Source organism: Augochlora pura, chromosome 11 (genome assembly GCF_028453695.1).
Source record: "Augochlora pura isolate Apur16 chromosome 11, APUR_v2.2.1, whole genome shotgun sequence".
Lineage (NCBI taxonomy): Eukaryota > Metazoa > Arthropoda > Insecta > Hymenoptera > Halictidae > Augochlora > Augochlora pura.
Window position 1 is genome coordinate 4,755,711 of NC_135782.1, and position 22,255 is coordinate 4,777,965.

General features: G+C 46.3%; 1 protein-coding gene across 1 annotated transcript in view; it reads right to left on the reverse strand.

Moving 5' to 3' along the window:
* Nucleotides 1-251: 251 nt before the first annotated feature.
* LOC144476827 (uncharacterized) overlaps nt 252-22,255 on the reverse strand; it is a 45,699-nt gene continuing 23,695 nt past the window's right edge. The window contains exon 2 of the mRNA XM_078194089.1: nt 252-556. Within this exon, the coding sequence (XP_078050215.1) occupies nt 252-556 (305 nt within the window). The remainder of the gene's footprint in view (nt 557-22,255) is intronic.

Consider the following 22,255-nt stretch of genomic DNA (forward strand, 5'->3'; position numbering starts at 1 on the left):
TCTATTTAGAAATGTAAAAGCCACCAAGTCCTCGTCATGTCGAAGAATAGGAAGATACAGGAGATAGAGGAACAAGGATCATGGATTCCTGGTTCTGGCCACGCGTCCAACTGGAAGCGAAGTGTTCCCGGCTGAGGCGGGTCATGCACGACCCAGCCGAGGTTCGTTGAAGCCGTTTAGAAGTTCTGCTCGCCGTACATCCCCGGGAACCGGACAGCGTGTGCTCCGAGCTCGGCGGGCGAGAACTCGTCCTATGTGGCCAAGTGAGCGAACTGGCCTGGGTGGGGCGCGAACTGGTAAGGGTGGCCGTACGGCGACATGTGGTACGGTACAATGTTCATGCTCGCCATCTTGTGCTCCTTTTTCCACTTCATCCGCCGATTCTGGAACCAGATCTTGATCTGACGTTCCGTCAGGCAGAGGGCGTGCGCGATCTCGATGCGACGCCGCCTCGTCAGGTAGCGGTTGAAGTGGAACTCCTTCTCCAGCTCCAGGGTCTGGTACCTGGTGTACGACGTCCTCTGCCGTTTCGTCTCGCCGTTCGCGTTCACCGTGCCTGAAACCATAATTTCACCGTTAGCACGTGGCTCGGATGATTCTTACGATTTAAAGTGGTTTTAGAAGACTACCAGCTTGGACGAAGTTATGTTAAGATTGAAGTTACTTTTCAATTTAGATAGATTGTTTAATTTAGTTTGATGAATCGATTTTATAACTATCGTTTAAAATAAGTTTTATTTTTATTGTTAATTTGTTTGCGGAGGATTGGAAGAAGCAGGTAAGCTAGAGTAATTAGTATACCCCTTTAGAATTACCTAATGCTAAGATTTTAGTTCCTTCAGTTGCTTCTGCAATTTTTGAAGTTCCAATTGTCCTGTCGTCTTTATAAAATAATACACAGCAGTTCTAGTGTTAATGAAATCCTAAACCAGTTCGGTATAATTTGTTGTACTGAGTAGTTCATATCTAAACACTAATCCACACTATAGTTATCACCCATTCTAAACATCCTAGCTCCAGATATATTAATTCAGAGATCCCGCCATCACTTTATCAGCTTTGATATTTCCCTCCTAAATTACATAAATCATCTTTCCAATAATTATCTAATTGCAAAACATAACTAAATCACCTGCAGCTCTATAAATCTACGATTCCATCCAGCACAGACTCGATGCAATGCGTTTAGACTGATTATCTCCCACCCTGGCTGCAACAACACCTGATCAGCGCCTTTCAGGCTGCCAAGGAAAGTGACAACATTTGCTGTCTATTAGAGCAGGTTACCTAGGATTATCGACGCGAGCTCTGATAACCCGCGCGGCCGGTTGTCGAACGTATCAGATGGACATTCCCTCCCGTGTCTGTAACTAGCTCGCGCCCAGCCGGAACTCTGTTGAATTGAATTCCATCGGGTAAGCGGTCAATCGCAATCCTCGGAACAATTTAACCTTCTCGTTTTAGCGCACTCGACGCGTGTCACCGGATCCATTGGGCCGCGTGTCGCAATCGGGCGCCGATCGAAAAACTCGACCAGTTCCGTTCAATGCCGGGCTCGGCCGATTGTTGAGGCTAACACGCGGCTAATCGATCCGAGAAGAGGAATTCTACCTCTCGTAATTTCATGCCGCTACGTGCCGTTTCTTCGGCACGATAATTTATGTCTCGACTCGCGAGACAATTCAATTGTTAAGGATATTTACCGTGGGACATAATTTTATTAAAATGTAAAAGCTTTATACTGAAGAACTTTCTTCAAGATTTATATTTTCTTCGAAATCTCGAAGAGTATATTTATTATAATAAGCTCAAGTTTCTCCTGTTTTCATTTTCATACTTTGTCTCTCTAATAAATAAATTGTGGATCTTTGTGTAAAATAAAAATTCTCTGCACAAATTGCAAGATTTAATAATTAGAAAATTATTTCTTTTGACGATCTTAATAAGATAAGAACTTTGTATCGACGTTCATAAATTCATAAAATCTGCAGTCTACACTCGCTGCCTGTGCCGGCAATGTTCCCGTCAATATTTTTGCATGAAAAATTCATGAGATGCTGTCCCAAGACAAGCTCTTTCAAACGCAAAAACTCTGTTCAAGCAAAGTCTGACAGCCACCGAGAAAAAAAATTTCAAAGGTCATGCGTCTATGACTGTCTTCTGAAAAATCTTTAAATTTTAAATTTAAGATTAATATCAACTTCTACGCGATGAAACCAGAGAAATGATAATAATTATCACGGAATAAACAACACGGATTGTTGGCAAGTTGGTCAGGCTATAGAAACCCCAGGATCCTATCAAACGGTTCGGTCCGGGAGTAAGTGTCCGGTCGAGGGTCCAGACTGTCTCGGAGCATAGGTTGTATCGACGTCAGCGGGACACGGATAGCGATTAATCACCAGAAAGGATCCACGATCGAGAGCCCTGGTCCTCGATCCCCCTGGACCTCTGTGCGCGTGCCGGCCTAGCTAGGTTCGCGCGTTCGGCTGTCGTATAATAATGAGCCCGGCCCGGAAAGAGGAATCCCGGTTACAAAACGGCTAAGTGTGCCGGATAAACGATATGCGGGGACCGCGCTCGCGCGCGCGCGCTGCCCGACAGTCCGGGGACACTATTTATTAAAAAGTCAAGCCAGCGACGTGCTACATCGGGAGGAAAGCGATAACGCGGCCCACGAGCGGGTCCCGGTCATTAAGCTTCGCTTGGACATCTCTGGAAAGCTCGGAAACGGACAGCCGACCTCGAACGCAGAAATTTGTCCCCTCTTTTCCTGTTGCTGAGAACTTGCGGACAATCTCGGCTCAATGCTCTGATCGTTTGTGAATTTTAGAGATCCCAAAGTCTTAGTAACATTAGTATAATAAGTGTCTTTTAATATGTATAAGATAATAGAGACAGGTACTGTGCTCCTTGTTTCGTTTTATAACACGATTGATTTTATATTTATTAAATAAGATAGATTAAATTTTTATATTAAAAGACAAACGAAATGAAATGATATAGTACCCTATTTCACTACGTTAGCGTTTCTAATTTTAAATAAGAATCGCATAGCTTTCAGCTTAATTGAAAATCAGAGTAAAATCTGTGCTGAACTGAACCAATATATGTTTTATAAAATTGTGTTTAAGTATGAAGACTCTCGAAAACCAGTATGGTGAAACACATTTTCTCGATTACATTTGTTCGGAGCATTGCGAAGTATCTACGGCTTCTTCGTTTTATTTTCGACGAGTCCCGGGGTCGGAAGTTGTGAAATTGCTTTATTTTTGGAGTATGTAGGTGATACTTCTAATCTAGCTGTCAGACCGCTGACATCCTGATAGAATAGCCGGCAGATAAGATACGTCACGATCATGAGAAAGCCGCTATGTGGGAGCCTACTCTAAGCTGGAGATCATTTTTTAGGATGATTGTTGTGACACGTGGGAAAGGAGGAGAGCGAGCGTTGCTTGAATATTCTGTTATTTCGGAAGGAGCTCGGAATCCGTCGGATATTTCGTTTACGTCTCTTTGCGATTGCTAGGAGGGGACTGATGCGATAAAAAAAGGGGGGGGGGGGGGCGGGAATGGGGGGAGAGTTCCCGTTTCGGATGGCCGATTGGAACAGGTGCGAGGCGAGACGGCGTCGCGCCTCCAGCGCGATCATAGATCCATGTCAATGCGGATATTAAAGAGTCGGCTCATTTACAGCAATAATGAACGCGCTATTAATAGCTGTGCGAGGGTGAGAGCCCGGAGAGCTCCGCTCAGGGACAGCGGCCGCAGAGACTGCAACGGATGCATTCGCGAATGATATGTTTTCGCAACTGTGAGAAAGTTCGCAACCGTAAGCGAGAACATTCTCCAATCTCGTAATTAGATTGCGGATTTTTATCCAGTTAAATGCAGGCCTTGAATACGATTATTATTACTTTCAATTGGTTCCGATGCAGCAGTGCTATTTCGACAACATTTCTATTCCGAGAAAACAATTATTTTACTAAAACTTTTACTCCACACGTTTGTTCGTAAACGGAACATTTTTACTTTTATTTTAACGTGAGACAGAATAAGAATCACTTCTGAAATTAAACATTAACTAAATGAGATATATTTGTGAAAGTTCACAGCTAAATTAAATTTAAGAAATTGTAGAAAATATACAGGCAATATTTAACTTTCGATTATTTTGGGTTTATGATTTAACAATTGTGTAAAAGTATTTTTATCGTCTCCAGTTACGTGGGTCGGACATCTCTCTGCTATTTCGTCCATCGAATATAGAGAATACAATTTGCACGAGTAAACATGCCGCGAGGATGATTAATTTCTCAGGTACTCCAGGTTCGAGTAAACACTTCTTTTCGAATTGATTTGTTTGGAGCGCCCCGAACCAGGTCTAGGTCAGCTCTATCGCAGTCCAATAAATGGCCGACTGAAAGCTTTCCCAGTGACAGAGTTTGATTAATTATCTGCCGCACACTGAATAATCCATGAGCGCTCATTTCGCTGGCTGGAAAACTGTAATTCACCCGCTTGGATAGATAGAATCGTTTAGATAGCGTTTGTGTACAGTGTACATTGCCAAGTGGCGTTATTGTCACCCCATGCGTTCTCGATGGGAAATCGTGCACACAAGGATCCATTTCTCCCTTAATTTCAAGAACGCGTCGCGTGTTTATAAATGTTAAGCAGAATCAATTTCCTTTCGATTTTTTGGCATTTTAAGAATATTTTTAAGCAAATTCAAACCTATGCATAAACTGTACATGATATTTTATCTTTTATGTTGGATTCAGTAGTTACATGTATGTTAGAATGATAGCCATATTTCTGGATGTCTTAACCTCTTAATTATATAGATAAGAAAATGGCAATTTTACATTTTACAATAAAAATACTTCTCCTACGATTTAGGTCAAAGTGATTATAAAACATGAATTTCGCATACTTTAAAATAATTCTAGAACAACTGTCAACAAAACTATACAAAATTTATCTTCGAAATATATCTATCCGTGTTAAAATACTAGTATACTAACGCCACCATGATTTTAACCCACTCAAGATTAAGCATCAAGAAACACACATCTCTTTCACAGCGTTGAATGACACGGTACTATTTTCAATAAATACAATTCGCCTCGGCGTTGTTATCAAAAATTGCGGAACGAATTCCCATTGCGTTATCTGAGACAGTAAATCAAGATCGACAGGAGTATTTGGATCGAGCCGGCGATCGATCCATGGGAGCACAATGCGCGGAGGTAGCACTGGCGTGCGATCGGATTATGCGGAGCGGATGGTATTTATCCAGCAGGCGATAGAAAGCCCGTTAATAAAGGGAAATTTTACGCAACAATGGCACCCGGCCGCGGACTCGCGCGGGCCGTGTGATTAAACGATTCGTTTCGTTCGTTCGCGATTAATGCGGCTCTTGTCGGCTGAATCCCCCCCACCCCTCCCTCCACGGTTTCGCAAACCGGCGTATCGGCCAATCACGCGATCCGAATATTAAGATCTAACGACTAAATCAGAGTATTTGCCCGACGCGGCAGCGCGAGCGCTGCTCGCCGTCGGAAAAAGCGAGAAGGTAACAGGTAATTGGTATTTAAAGCCGCGACCTCGAAGGTTTCTCTATGATGCTCGTTGCCCGCGAGAGTGGCCTATTCATTACCGGATAGTCACGGCTTTTGCAACAAACCGCCGCGGAGATAGGTGTAATAGGCGGAGTTGTATCGTAATAACACCGTTGCAAAATTATTTATGGCTCGGGCGTGCTGAGCAAATAGGTAAAACAGCTGCCAAGTGACCGGCCCCGCGATCCGGTAGCCGCACGGCCGATGCATTAGCCGGTCTACCCGCTGAAATAATTAACCTAACCGCGCGGCGTTACGCGCCGGCCACCCGTTATTATCCGCCGGCTCTTTGATCGCTCACTTTTAATTCCGTCCAGCCACCTGACTCGATCGGAACACCTTCCATTTGACTTGTGCAAACCTGTGTGGACACAATGCCTACCGGTAATTCGCCTAATTGTTGATACCAGGCCTCCTGTTCTATTCGTTTCACGGTGAAGCGAACGCTGCTCGATCTCCGAGCGAAAACGATTTAGAACGCGGTAAAAGCAAATTGAAACATTAATTAAACGCTTTAGGGCGGCGCTTTGAATTGGTACTGAAATTAAAATTGCTTTCAACCCCTAACTAAAGATGATCTTTTTTTAGATATTCCAGGCTCTATAAAATTTTCATGCTAGAAAAAATTAATTCCAGTTTGTAATTTTATTAATTTAGTTAGAGGGTATGTAGTGTGTACAATTATATTGACCATAAAGGGTGCGGTAGGTATCCTGTCTCAGGAGACGATGGCGTTTAAGGGAGGGGGTTGAAGTTACAAGATCAAATAAACGGGACGATTATCGATTAATTTTAATATTTAAATTAATATTATAATTTAATTACTTTGGGGACAAATAAATTGAGAAATTTGTGTTTCCGCTATAGAAAGTGTTAAAATTGCATTTTGAAGGTTCTAGCTGAAACTTGCACGCATCGCAGCCGCGGTGTATGCACCAACCGAGCACAAGAATTGCATCGACAGACGAAATAATGGAAGAACGAATCTCCAGGAAATTGTCTGCACGCAGGCGGCGATGTCGAGCGGCGGTTCCCGATCGCCTATCGACGGGGATTGCTATGAAACGGAGCGCCGGCCGCCGGAGACCGTGTCATCGGTAAGGACACCGCGGCGGCGGTTTTTCTAAATCCTCCGGCGGATGATTAATGGCCGTCCACGCGTTTCGCCGTGGCGTCGCATCGTGCCACGGCTGAAAGAATGCTGCCGCGACCAAGGATTCGCAGGCAACAAAGCCCCCGGGGCCAGCCCTCGCGCGCAACCGAGCGCCGCCTTTTGAATAATCTGAATGCGCTCGCGGATCCGTATTCGACCGGCAACGCGAACAAAAGCGGCCCCGGATAATGATCCATTATCAGGCCATTGATAAAGATAGCCCGGGAACTGGCGCGATTCCGTGACTCGAATACGCGGCCCCGAGATTTCTTCCCTCGCCGCTCGCCGGGCCCACTACGTGATTAATCGATCCGTGCCGGTCTTGTCAACGTCGATGCACCGGAAGAATGCGGCTCCGAGTTTCGTTGTTTCGCTCCGCAATCGATATTTAATTTGCTTGTTAACCCCCCCTCTATACACTGTTGCAACTCCTGATGAACATTTTGTACGCGATACATCAAATACGATTGTTCATCGTTTCTTTTCGTCTTTTTCTTCTCGTTTGTTATCGTTAAGAGATATTTATAATTTTTGCTAAGCAGCTGTTAAGTGAACTAGGTTTTATTTTTATATTTAAGGTTAAATGATGATGATTTTTTTTTAAATAAATATATGTTTATTAACCCTTTATCTTACCATTTTTTGGCATAGTTTCAGCGATTAGAAATTGTTCGACTGTAATATTTTCTAAGAAGAAGAAGAAAAATAAAGATGTATCGTGTGATTTTTATTTCGGATGATTCGGAATAGATCAGTAAAATATGATCATCAAAGGGAAATATGGAAAAACGGTGGAAGCTTTCCGTAAAGTTTCTTCTAGGATCGATCCACAGTCACAGCAACGAATATACGTAGTTATGATAAAAATGGGAAGATAAGGGCCTAAGCAAGCCCAACCGCGGCTAATAGGGTGCCATTAGCGATAATACGTGATTCTCGAATGCAGGATGACCGAGATCGGTTCCCCGAACAAGCGCGAGCCGGCAATTAGTGACCTGTTTTTGTTCGTGGAAGACGGCATTACCGGTAATTAAAGAAAAGCTTGGGGCCGCCCGGGGAACGATGATCACGGAACGTTTTATTAGCCATTTGTTTCGAGGCACGTCGCCGATTATGGCCGGCCTGAATCTCGACGGTGGATCTGCGAAAGAAAAAAGAAACGCGCACCAAGGCTTATCGTCCCGGCGAATCAATCTCTCTCTCCTTCCTGCGATTACTTTCGCTTTGAATATTACGTCCGCCGTTCCGCTTCCTCGTAACGTTATAACACGCGCGTTTCTTTTTTCGAATCGAGCCAGATTTTCGATACCAGGCAGCCGCGGCTCGGCCGCTCCTCGGGAGACGAGAGAGTTAGAATGCCGGCTCTGTCGACGGAGCCGGAGTCGTCTCCGGCCGCAGAAAAACGTTGACACTCGTTGACGTGCCAGTACATGTTTGCATTAGGAATGGTCGACGCTCGTGGAATCAGTGTTGCGTCATTTCACGAGATTCTCGGGACGAAGAGCAAGCGCGAGATGATCGTCGATTTTCTAGAATTCCTTCGCAGGAATGCCGAACACCGCGGTGTGTGAAATAGTATTTTTTTTTTCTTTTTGTTTCATACTCCTCGCTGTGCTTTTTATTGCCTGTTGTTACGTCGGACGACGACGCCGCCGGCAAGTAGCCGCAGATGCTCTCTTCGGGCGATTATTATTGATAGAAAAATGTTCGGACAGTGCTGCGCTAAATTTCTGAGGCGCTACTCACTCGAGGTGTGATCGTGCAATCGCTGCTTTTCGGTGTAGTAATAAGCAATTGTACAAAATCTGGCCAGAACGCGCGTGGTGTTAATTTGAAGTCTGAAAATTAATTAGGGATCTAAACCGAGTGTAGGAAAATCGATCGCAAGTATTGTTGTTAATCAGAAATCTAAGCAATAGAGAGCAAACGTAGTATTTTCATAAAAATCGAAGAGTTACTGTAATAATTAAAAATCAGCGATGTACTGCAAAATTAAAAATCGACGAGGTGCTGCATTAATTAGAACTATAGACAACGCAGTCTAAACCGAGTTATTAACACGAAGATCAATATCGACAAAATCTCGAAACAATGGAGTTACAATTTTTCTTCGCACTTCGTTCAGAAATGTGGAAACCGGCTTTCGAAATTTCGCAAATCTTGAAAATCGCAGACGATTGCGCAGTCTTTAATAACAACCTAGCCGGATCACTGAACGCATTCTCTCATATTTTTCGACCCGGGATCGGACGATGAGTATCGATTAGATTGTCTAATTGCGTTGGCAGTCTCGCGTTTTCGCTGCCTGAACCTCGGTCGCTGCTGAATTAAACATGAATTGCGAAACCGCCGCGTTACACTCGTTCCTCAGATTACGGGCTTCTTCGCTTTCGCATCTCGTGATTAAAATTGAAAACCGCGCTCCCGCGGATTTATCATGATTTCGCACGAAGACCTTTGCCCGAGTTCGACGAAGCCGAATTTCGTCGGGTTTCTCTTTCGTCTAACGATATTGGAGATCGATGATCAACGATGGCAGATCGAAGGTGGCAAATTGAAGGTGGTAGATTGAAGATAGAAAATTGGAGTTAGTAGATTAAAGTTGCTAGATTGAAGTTAGCAGATTAAAGTTGGCTGATTGAAGTTAGTAGATCGAAGTTAGCAGATTGCAGTTGATAGATTGAAATTAGCAAATCGAAGCTAGTAGATCACAGCTGGCAAATCGAAGCTTTCGAATCGAAGCTAGTAGGTCAAAACTAGCAGATCGAAGCTAACAAATTGAAGGTAGCAAATTGAAGCTAGTAGATCGAATCTAGAAAATCAAAGCTAGCAGATCAAATCTGGAAAATCGAATCGAGCAGATCGGAACTAACAAATCGAATCTAACAAATCAAATCTAACAAATCGAATCTAACAAATCAAATCCAACAGACCCAATCTACCAAACTCAATCTAGCAGATCGAAGTGAGCAGATCCGATCTAGCAAACCAAAACTATAAGATCGAGGAAAGTGTTTGGCCAGTTCAATCGCGTTTCGAACGGTGGCAACCCTCAAGAAAAGGGATCGCCGATCAAATATACAGACTGTCGACAACGGTTGCAAATAAGAGCAGCTGCGAGTGCTCGCCTTGTTCCCCCTTCTGCTGGCATTACAAGAACAGGATCGCCCGCGAGGGAAGGAAGAAAGAAGATGGCGATAAAGAGCTCGTTGTATCAATATACACGCGTCTAGCTACAACACGGGATTCTTCGCTTGTTACAGAGATGTGTTACAAACCGCGATTGCTACATTGATTGGGCCCATTGAGGATCATCCGTGCCTTTTCAAGTGCTTGCACCTTTGTGCCGATCAAACATTTCGCGAAGTAATAAACAAAAATATTTTCAAGTAATTTTACGAAGTGTCCTGCGTTAATATCATTTAGATGATTGTTTTATGCACAGTGAAGTGCGCGAGATTTTAGTATTATATATGATATATTTGTACTGATAATTAAATTATAAAATAATTATAAAATTATTAATTTATGCTAAAATTAAGTAGCAGCAATTTAGAACAGTCGAAGAATTGAAGAGATTTAGAAATGTTAATTATTTTCAATCTGTTAAAATGATCACTAATAATAAAAATACGCATCTTAGTTTCAACTTTGTGCAATTCAAATCATTATACATACATTATACATTAAAAAATATACAGTCTACAGATAACATTCTTCACATCCTCCTAACAGCATGACTTTACTTACTCCCAGCCATCATCGAAAAATTAAAAAGCAACAATTTCAGCAACCACGTTTTCAGATCATTCATCCCGCGCGAGCAACAATGAAAATTGATTTACGACGCAAGAAACGGCGCTCCCCGCTCCGATGGTAAAAACAAACGTGAGATCGTTGCGCGGATCGGCGGTCTCCCAGCGAAATCTTCTCGCCTAATAATAAATTCCGGCGAGGCAAATCGAAGCTTTATTTCTCGGACGGGTTAGAGCCGGGATCGCGGAGCCGGCCGAAAATGTTTGACATCCTCGGGAGGGGACGGGAGGAGGGGGGACGAGATGGGGCGACAGGGTCATCGAGAGTCGCATAGCTGTCGGTGTTGTTAAGACAGCGAAGGCGACCGGTGTAGAATGAGAGACTGCGCTAAGCGCAGGGCCGTGTCGTGTCAGGAATCCCGGTGTCACCTCGTGTCGTGTCTAGCGTTTTCGTGGCTCGCTCTTAATAGAACGGGCCACTCGCGTGTATTCGCATCGAACGAGAAAGCGAGAGAGAGAGAGAGAGAGAGAGAGAGAGCACATGGTAAAGAGGGAGAGAGAGAGAGAGAGAGAGACGGTTTGGAACCGAGCGTGTCACTGGCTGCCACTCTGGAGACCGTTTCTGACCCGGCTGACTGACAGACCCGGCTGGCTGAGTCCGACTAAAGCGTGACCAGGATAACCTCGCTATAGAGCCCTCTGCTCTAGCCATGGCGGTGATGGCGTGCCATGGAAACGATTCGATTCCAGTGTCAAAAGTGTCGATGACTTTCGGTGGGAGGCTTCGGTTCGAAAAGGTTCGACCTAGCTGGAGTTGCAGTTGGTGTGCAAGAGTGAACGTGCGTTTCACGCGGTCTCTGAGAGTGCAACAATTGCAGGTATTTTTTTTAATGATAGGAACATTAAAAAGAGAGTATTATAGACGTGCCAATACTATATAAAATTATCAGAATTATCTTCAGTATTTTGGGCGACGAGGAGGATGCATTTGTGCTTAGAATTTTTATGATAGGAATTTTTCTAGGGGCTGCATATACTATAGAATTGAAGGGCGAAGCTTCCTCTTTAAAAAGACCCTATATAAAATAATGCACGATTTTTTTTTACTGTTTTGTTATATGGAAATGGGGAACCATATTTAGCTCTTATGCTGCACTTTATATTACTGCCTAGACAGCGATACACCTATCATTCGAAGTTTAATAAATCGGTCTAAAAAATCGTAGATCAAGTTTCAGGTAATCGTTGCAAAAAGGAAGCTTTAATCTTCGATTCTACGGTAGAATCAGTCGCATAAAAAATTTTTCCACGATTTTACAGACAATTGAATTTGTACCATTTCTGGGGAAAAATGTGTCTATAATTCCCCAATTATCATGCACGAATATCTCGAAGGAAACCTAACCAAAGCGTCGTAAATATAGCTCGTTCAAACCTTAAAACGAAGGAAAATCAATCCTCTCAACGCTCCACGTCACTAGCTTCCAGATAATTTCGCGAAAATCTGTAATCCAATTGTGAAACGCTTTCCAGAGCCCAGTATGCTCGCACAGCTGAGAATCCACGGAGTTCAGAGTGCTCGGCGCACAGAGAAAACCCTCGGGATTCCTCGTAGAGTGAACAAAGGTCCGGCAGAAAAGGATCTAGCGATTCAGCTATCGCGGCGTTACGGAATTATCTTGCCCCGGCGTGCAATTAATCGCGTTCGCCGAGGATCGGCGCGCGTGCAACTGGTGGACCCGCGCGCGGGTCAGAATGGCTCGATTAAACGGGGCCGGCCGGAATCGGCGGACACGGCAACGACGAGACACGCGGGACGGTCGCATAAACGAACGCATAAACGGGGCGCATAAACGAACGCGTAAACGGCCGCGTGTCGCATTCCGAGAGCACTCGCGGCTTGCCACGCATGATAGCGTTCCGCGAGCGGCACCGGATTCTACGAATGTATATATATAGAACCGCCATGCTCTACCGGTGCACCCTGCCACGCGTATCTAAGTGGTTATCTGATACGGCAGCGAGTATACACCGAGGTCCCGCTTATCGGACGCTGCCATCCGACCGATCGATCGGGGAATCCCAAAGAAAGTAATGGGAGCTCGGCCGCGAGTCGCGCGGCCTAATGATAAGAAGAAATTAAGTGTCTTTAGGGCTGTTCGGGGACCGGGGCCTCCACCGGCAGAGAAAAAAAGAGTCGCCCGGGACCTTGAACTTTCCTCTTGCGGGTTTTCCAGAGGTGCCAGCTGAAGCCCGACCAAGGTGGCTGCGACCGTAGCGAGACTGTTCTGCTGGTACTACTCCGGTTGGCCGTGTGTCGCTGCTACATGTTTATTGGGGAGCAGGTGCGGTTTGCATCTGGAGATTGCTCGGTCGCGGCTGCCTATTTATTACCCGCGGTTTGGCTAGCTTTTATTCTTAACTTCCGCTCGTAACGCGTTTGATGATTCCACTGCCCCTGGGAGCTGACTGTCGACCAGGCTATTGACAAATTGCATCGAGCTTTTCGTGCTGAGTCTATTCGATTTTTATCTTTGAGATGTTAGTAACAATATATTATGTTATCTATCTCGAGAGACAGTTCTTGTCATAAGGTGCTTGAATTGCTCTTTTTGGAGCTAGGGTTCATAGATATGGAATAATTTAGTAGCTCAGATTTTATTCACTTTTTAATATCAAAGCGTTCCAAAATCTTTCAATGAAGAGTCATTAACAATATCTCAGAGTACTCGCTCTCTACCGACCTATCAGCTTCCGGTAACTGCATCATCAACTCCAGGACATTGATAACATCCTAGAAACTCTAATCATACCCTCATCTCGCGACATCTTCCGCTTCCAATTCTCCAGTTTCCCCTATCTTCATCACTATCATCAGACTTCCGGTCCCAATAATTGTCCATTAACGTCTGCCAAGTCCCAGGGAACATCTTCAACTCCGGATCCTTGATCCCGCGACGCCATAAATACGCATTCCTCCAGCCAGCAGGAAGAAACGGTGATCTCGACGCGGTGCAAGAGATGTTACGCATTTCACGAAAGGCCGCCGCGTTCCGGAGGAATGTCGCCGCCAGGGAATCCAGCCTGGAGAGTCATCGGGATCGGCTGAACCCTTTAAAAAGCGACGCCCGCGGAACGGTCCGCAGGTAAAAATGGCGGAACGTGAGGCATTGCTTCCTCCCCGTGGGGCCGGATAACGATATAGCTCCGGCCGGAACAACTCCGCGCGTTGATTCCTCGGCGCGTTGCATGATGGAAGCCGATCGCGGTTAACGGCGATGATCGCAGATAACCACGGGAAACACACGTAGAGAGCGTGCAACATGTTGCTAATCGGTGCAACACACCGCGAACAGAAACAAAGGCGATCTTCCGCGGCGCGAATTAATTAGGCTTGTTTTCTAGCTCGTTGATGGCGGATCTTGATATCAAACGAAATTAAGTTAACCGAGCCGCGCTACACGGCCGCTCGTGGATGCATCGATCAAAGATCGCGCCGGTCGTTTCGAATAAAACGGTGTCTCGTTTAACACGGAAAACCCGGACGGGCTGAACACCGAATACAGCGGCTACCGGAACGCTTCTCTTCCGATTCGCGGTCTCGCAGATCGCGCCGCGCCGGGGATCTACGACGCGGGCGAATTCGGTCCGATCTATCGGCGCAAAAACGACCGCTGAAAAGTTCCGAGATGGTTCTGGCCGATGACGGGGGCTTCAACACGGTCGAGCAACAAGTATTTATAACCTCGAACGGGAATCTGCGGCCGTCGAAATTATAAATCATCGATCCCCGGGCTCGGAAGGGAGATTAAGCCCCGGCGGATCGCCGCGTGGCACGACGCCGAAGACGATGCGCGCTGGATCTAAAATCTCCTCTCGGGCCCGATCCAGTGAAACAGATCCAGCGGAGGCCGTTCGAATCCCCGGCTGCCCATTGACACGGCCGACAAAAGGAGAGAGGAGGTTCATAAATAACCCGGCCAGTTTATCGTGCCTATTATGCAATTACGATTGCATCTTTGAAGCCTAGGTGGTCCACGGCCTCAAGATCCTACAGCCGAGTCAACGAGATAATGCTGCTCTTAAAAAGTTGTCGTTTGTTTCGGTGTTCCATTCTCTTTCTCCGGTCCCCACCCTTGTCCCTCTTTCTCTCTCTCTCTCTCTCTCTTTGTTTTACTCTGTTTCTCGTTGACCCGTCGATCTATTTTCTGTCGTTCTCACTCGTTCCGGAAAACCGCGACCGCTCTCCTCGGGAAAACACGGAGCCGTTCGATCCTCGAATAAAGAGCGGTATTTTTACTCTACGATTTTTGTTGCTCCTGTTCGGGGGAGGGGAGAGGAACACGGTCGCACGGACAAACGGCCGCGTACATTTCCGTTACGAAAGCAGCCATTGAATAGCCGCTGATAAGCACGCGTTGCGTAATTGATAATTGGGGACGCCGGCTTGCACAAGTGGCGCAGATAGCCACCAGCTTTCGAGAACAGGTACCCAAACGGACGGTACCCCGCCACGCCGGTGGTTTCCCTCGGCTTACACGCGGAGCACCGTGGATTTATCTCGCGTTGCTTTCCGAGGCTTTCCCGGTGCCGATGCATGGTGTTATTTTTGACGGTGTCATTAATTCTCTACGCTCAAGCGATCCTTTCGTTGCGTTGTAAAGTGGCTCGATATCATTCCGGATAATGTTCCCCGTGAACGTAGCCGCGTTACCGCGATAACCGGGCACGGAGGCCCGACTTTTTCTCTGGCCAACGCCAACGTGAAAGCAACGGCCGCGTCGGTAACCGAAAAGCGAGAGGCGTGGGCCGAAAAATTCATTTCTTGCCAGCCGGATCGGTGTGTTTCGTATCGAGATCGATGATCGATGATATCGTTCGATGTCGTTCTTGTGGAACGGTTCGAGAAATTTGTTGAATTATTCGAGTTATAGACGATTATAGGGGAATTGGGATGTCTGGTAGGAGGTTCCTTTGATCAGAATGATCATCCAGATCGTGACCGGCCAACATCAATACGCAAACACTGTTGGACGCATTTCAACGTCAGGCCAAATTAACACATCGTTGCTCGAGCTATATTCCAAAGTCAACAATTCGAATCTCGATATCGCGCCAAATGGGAGGCCGGGGGCAACGGTTTTTAATTATTGTTCTTTAGAATGACTTTGGTGTCTGCAGTTCTCTTTTTTAACGCGTCGTTACGGTAAATATTTCAAAAATGTGCTGAGCAACGTCTCGATAAAATACCGATCAAATGGAACTTCATTAATCATTGTACAGTGATCACATTGTGGCAACAATGGTGGCCTTAACGATTAGCTTACAAATTAAAATAATTGTTAATATTATTTAAAAAAATATACTATTAATCTATTATCCTTTATCGATTATCTAAAAATCCAAGAAAATTCCGAGAGAAATCCGAGAAAAATCGTCTACTTGTCCCACAAGCGATGCTTCGATTGTCCAAACCTTTCCGCAATGAAAATAAAAATCACGAAAAGATGTGATCGACTGTCTCATCTATATTTAAATGAAGCTTACTGCGCTATGCCGCACCCCAAGGAAAAGTAGCGAACACCGAGTCCGGCGAACGCGTCCCACGACCCAGTTTCGGCGTCCCTTACCGCGAGTCTGCGAGTGTGACCCGAGAGCATCGTGAACCCAGCAACCTCCGCGCGATTCGCAAAGCGTACCGCCGCCGATAGCGATCGGGTCGGGGCAAGATCGGCGACTGGCTCTCGGCCAGTGGCGCCCACGGAGCGTTTCTCTCGAACGCCGTGGCGGAGGCAAGGCAAGAGCGATCGTCGCATCGCGCGGAAGACCAGCCGCGCTCCTCGCAGACCCGGCCCGTGTGCAATTTAAATTTATCTAGGCGTGTTTTGCGTCATTCAGCCTCCATCCCGGCTGATTTGTGACCTTTCGGTGGTTTCGCAGCTGGCGGCCAATCACGGGCCAAAGATCGGGCCAGTCGTCGGCCAGCAAAATCAACGACCTGTCGACATTCCACGCCGGCGAGGAGACGAGATGAGACGAGATGAGACGCGCGACGTCCCGGGACCCAGAGAGACGACGACGACGATCGGCCGCCGATCCTTTCTGCTACGCGATCCACCTGTTACCGCACGTCCGACCCGCTCTCCTGTCCGCGGGAACCCGCTCTCTTCTCTCTCTCTCTCGGTTTCTATTTCGACCGATCAACAGCTGACAAGTTCGACCCGCCGCGGGCGCGCGCGAGTCCGACTCGCTCGTTATAAATCCTCGGCGTGGTAATCATTTTGAGAAAACGGACCCGCGATATTTATGGGCCGTGACGGCCGATCCAGCGCGGAACGACCGCGGTAGGAAACGTCGGTAGCACGGGGATGGACGCTTCATGCTTGATAGTTTCTCTAAACAGTCACGGTTTATGCGAATCCCGCGGAACCGGCGACGCTCCGCCGTTGATGGAGTGGGCCTGCCGCTGCGCACAAGATTCATTCGTCTTATAAAATATCACCGGGGTTCCGGATTTTCGAGTCGTCCGCGGCGCAGGATGTTGCAGAATTTTACGCACGATTGCCAGCGATTGCGGATGTAGCACGTTTGCCCGCGTAACGCGCTCGAACAAGATCCAACGTTCGCGTAATTTTATTCGGCGCGATCGTGACGTCGGATTGATGCACGATTGCCAGTTTATATTACATGCGGTTGCTTTATATTTTTAGTGTTCGGTAATTTTGTATCTTCGGGCTAATTTTAATAAATCTCATTGTGGCGTCGTGCTTCTGAATGATTGCCAGGCTGCAGTTGCAGTCTGTCTTTGTTCAGCAACTTTTCCGTCTTTGACTAACTTTATTCAATTTAATTGTGATGTCAGGATGTATAAATCTGTCGGAAGTTGTCGAAAAAGTGGATTTATTTGTTGTGATTTATTCCGTTGGTATAAAGAGCTACATTTTCGGGAAATGCGATTTTATAATGGTTACACTAGTCGCATTCGTTACTTAAATATTTCGCCAGTTCGTTTCTTTATCGTGTACGATTTCATTGCTCCACTTTGTTTTCATTTCCGTAGAATGTATATTTTTCCGTTGCTAAACCTCGCCGAACGTTTCCCAGGTATTTCATGGGGTTCGAGTAGCGTCTGGTTTACAATGCAGTCTTTGGACTCCCACGGGCCGCGGAGAGTTCGATACGTGGTATCGCGAGTAACTGCGCTGCTCTCAATTTAGTTTCACGTTCACAAAATTGTTTCTACTAATAGGTCACTTTTTGAATCAATTAAAAATAGTCTAGAGACTGTACACAGGTATTACAGACATCTAAAAATTATCTACGAATTTAACCCTTTGCACTCGAAACAATTTTAACCATAAATTTAGAATAACTTCTTTGGCTTATAGTTAGTTATTTTATGCAACAATGTGCACTTTTATGCATATGAAATTTATTCTCACGATTGTTTCACTATTTAACCTTGTTTTTAAATAGAAACTTTGATGTGATGGTATAACAATGATCTTGGAATGTTATATAACAATTTTAGTGGTGCCTGAGAGTCACCACTCGAGCGCAAAGGGTTAACGTAATCTGTATCGCGACGAAACCGTAAGGTTCTCCAAAGTTCAACGACCTCTATAAAAATCGGCGAAGGAGCCGCATTTCCTGGCGGCCTAAAAATACTCCGCGGCAAGCGGAACCAATACCGGGCAGGTGAGCGTAATACCCGATCGTTGGCCGGCCACCAGAATCCGCTCGTCTTTTCCGCGCGCGTAATCCCCGTAACCGTCGAAGCTTCCTCGTAGGCGAAGGGGGTCTCCGCCATATTCAAATCGGACGATTCTCGTTCCGCGTTGGCCGCGTGGAACGGACAGTTATAAATAGATTCAAAAACTATTGCTTTTCAATCCGCGGCTGCGTGGCGAGAGATCCCTCTCTCTCTCTCTTCCTCTCTTTCTTTCTCTTTCTCTTTTCAGGGGTTTCTATCTCTCTTTACGGAGGTTTCTCTCTCTCTGTCTTTTCAAAGATTTCCGTCTCTGTTTGTGCGGAGGGAGAGAAAGAGAAAGAGAGAGGAGGAGAGAAGCGTGTGTCCCGGGGTTGAGGAACACGGGACGAAGCACGTGAGAGACGAGGGGAACAGGGGAGGCAAAGAGAGAGAGAGAGAGAGAAAATGAGAGAGAGAGGAGGAGAGAGAAGGAGGGAGGGAAACGAACGAAAGAACGCGAGGGGTTGAAGAAAGAAACGAAGCGGATCCCGGCGAACCGGCGCGCCGTTACGGAGAGGGAGAGAACGCGCGACGGGTTCTCTCGGCGAAGCTTTTATGCCGAAGTTTGCGAGCCAGGCCGCCTCGTGGATCATTTGTTATCTTCCACGAGAAAGCTCCCCGACGCAAATAGGTTTGTTTCTGGCCCGCTTTAAACGCTTCACAATAATCCACACGAACCCAAATTCAATTAACGCCTCGTCGCCGGCGCGTAGCCGAGCCGTTTCTGCACTTTGTACCGGTTGACAGGCCGAACGAAAGTCGCGGTCCTTTTACTTTCGCCCTCTTTCACGGCGCCGAATATCGACGGACGTGCGCGGAACGCGCGATGGACCCCGAACGCGTTCCCGTCGGATACCAACCACCCGATTTGTCGCCCCGGCTAATTACTCGTGCCTCTACCCCTCCCCCCTCTACTCCGTGGACGCAATAAGAACTGATTGCACCGCTCCGCGAGAAACAATTCGAACCGCTCGAAATTGATTATTGAAACGTTCCACGGTCATTTATCAATCTTCTATGGCGTCGAACTTCCAGATTGTATCTGGGCATGCGAGAGCCCCGAGCTGGAATCATCGATTATAGATTCTGGTATTTTTATGTCTCACTGAGAGGAAACTTCTTCGATGATTTCTCTTCTTTTCTTTAGCGTGCTGCTTCATTGTTTTTCACGTCGTAATTTTTCAGTTTTACGAACTTTTATCTGCGAGAATTCAGCTTCTGGAATTTTTTTGAACGAGACAGGTATATAAAATTTAGAGCGTACTGTGCATGGAGATTATAGGCAATTCTTTGTTATTGGGAATCATTTTAAATAATAATTCTATTAAGTGTTTAAGAGCTAGCTGTGTGACTATTTCGTTTCGATAGCTGGAATTTTCTATCCGTAATCGATTTCTGTAATGGTGAAGTACGACTTTACTATTACCGATAATATACTCCATTATTACAGAGAATATACTGTGCTATTACAGACAATATGTTGCAGGGTAATAATATGTGAACGCATAAAAATTGATGGCCATTAAAGCAGCATAATCGTAATGATCGATAGGTTCTTAACGTAACATAGCATTTACTGGCCATTATTACTGACAGTAAAGAATCCTAACATTCGAAAATATTTCTCAACAAAATATAAACCAATCGGTGAATATTTCTCCTAAAAATACTATCTACACCACTCGTCTCAAACCACAAAAATAAAACACTTAAAAATTGCCTCCATAACGACGACAAAACTATAAAACAGTCAAACAATTTTCGTAATACTTGTCGTCATCGTGCATCATTATTAATAACTAGGAAAACGGTCGTAGCAATCGAAGACCGATCGGAACGCTGGCGTAGAGGTAATCGCGCATCGAAACTGACCCGTCGAGAATGTCAAGCGGAGCCGCGCGCGCGGACGAGGGATTCCCGCGAACGGTGTCCGGGACCCGCGGTGACCGAAACGTTTTTGTTCTCCGGTAATCTCTCAATCCTTTCGCGCGGACACGGTAAATCATACACACAGTACACGTCCGAAATTAGCCGGCGACGTCCATTCAGTGGGTCATCGTTGCCGCGGCTCTCGGATCGGGAATAACATATTATCTGTTCCCGGGGTTCTGCGGGCCGGATTGAATTCACGCGGGTAAGAAACTGTCCCGCCGGGCCGGGCCGGGCCGGGCCGGGCCGGGCCGAGGGGTTACTTTTGTGCGAGCGGATGAAAGAGAGACGGACAACGCCGGTGGAAGATGGCCGGGAGATTGCGTATTCGCTTGGAACGAGAAGAGACACGGCGAGAGAGAGAGAGAGAGAGAGAGAGAGAAAGAAAGACAGAGAGAAAAAGATAGACAGAGAAAGAAAGATAGAAAGAAAAAGAAAGATATATAGAGAGAAAGATAAAGAGAGAAGCGAAGAAGACAGAGATAGAAAGAGAGAGGACAGGATCGAGGAAGAATGGGGAATACGCGTCTCCATCCATCAGGCAACGGTCTGATCGGTCGACACACGCGACTCGAACCTACGGACAACCACCGAATGCATTATCTCTCCCCGTGCGCGGCTATCCGGTCGACTCCCGATGCCTTTTCGATAATCAGAGCGTTTAGGGGTCTTTATACGTTCGTTGAATAACGTATGGCGAGCTGCTAGACCGATACTGATGTCACCGCGTCTCCTCCGCGTCTTTCTGCCTTATACGTACCGCCGGACCACCTCTCTCCGCCATGTTCCCGATGGACTATGAGCTTCCTAAATGATTTGAATAGCGTGTTCCGCCGCCGGTTTCGATTTGATCGATCGACGACGGCTACCGCTGGATTATAGGACAGGCTATGTCTTTGTTGGGGGATATCGAAAAATCGTTCGACTTCCATGTTCGGGGCTTGAACCCTTTCGCATCGAACCGCGACCACCAGGCGCCAGAAATTACCATACAGTAATTGAATATTGCTTTTAGTGTTCGATTTATTTTACGCTGTATTTAATGAATTGATAAATATTTGAGGAGCGAGTTCGATTTGAAATGAACGAACACTTGCGCAAGAGAATTGCTTTGGGTTCATTGTTTTTAATGCTGACTAATTTTATGCATTTATTAGAAAGAAGGGTTGATGATATTTAATAATGAAGAACGATTGAACAGTTGGTAGATATGGATACACTATGTTGAACTTGTTAAAGTTACTAGATAAAGAAAAACAATTTTCAGCGACTCCTCTTCACTGTCATCGATGCCGAATAAAATATCTGGAATTTAATAATTAAATATTTCGTACGACCGTAGAAGATTTATGCCTCGATCGCGATAATATCTAGCATCACAACGCTAGATTCAACTCCCCAGTGGTACTTGACATTAGAAGAACCACACCCAGAAGATGACAGACGTCGGATTCTTCGTCCCTGCGAAGGTAGTCCTCCGCGCGAAGATCCCCAGCCCACTCGTCAGCAAAATACATATCGTTTAAAAGCCGGTGTCTGCAGTGGGGAGGGAAGTGTTCGAACGCGACGAGGGCGAGCAACGCCGGCTATTGGCGGAGAGCGGGGCGCGTACAAAAATCTGTTGGCGTGGCCGACGGGTTAAAAATCGAGTAAAATCGCGGAGCAATTAATTGGCGATAATCGAGGCCCCGGTCCCGTCTCCACCCCCCGAGGTCCCGGGGGTTCTGTAACCCAAGGCGCGCGCGCGCGCGTGCACGATCGCGTAGAGCGGCGTGTGGCCCTAACACACGGGCCCGAGCGAGAGGCACAGGCAGCGAGCGTTCCTGCCGCGGGAAAATTAATGACTTACCTTCACCGGGAACAATACAGTCAGCTGCGACTCTTTACGTGTCTGAGTGCCGCGCGGTGATGCGAGCTGCCTAAGGTCGAAACGAACAAAACGCGCACGCGAGCGAAAGAGCGAGCGAGCGTCTCTCGCACACACACACTTATGGAGAGAGAGAGAGAGAGAGAGAGAGAGAGAGAGAGAGAGAGAGAGAGAGAG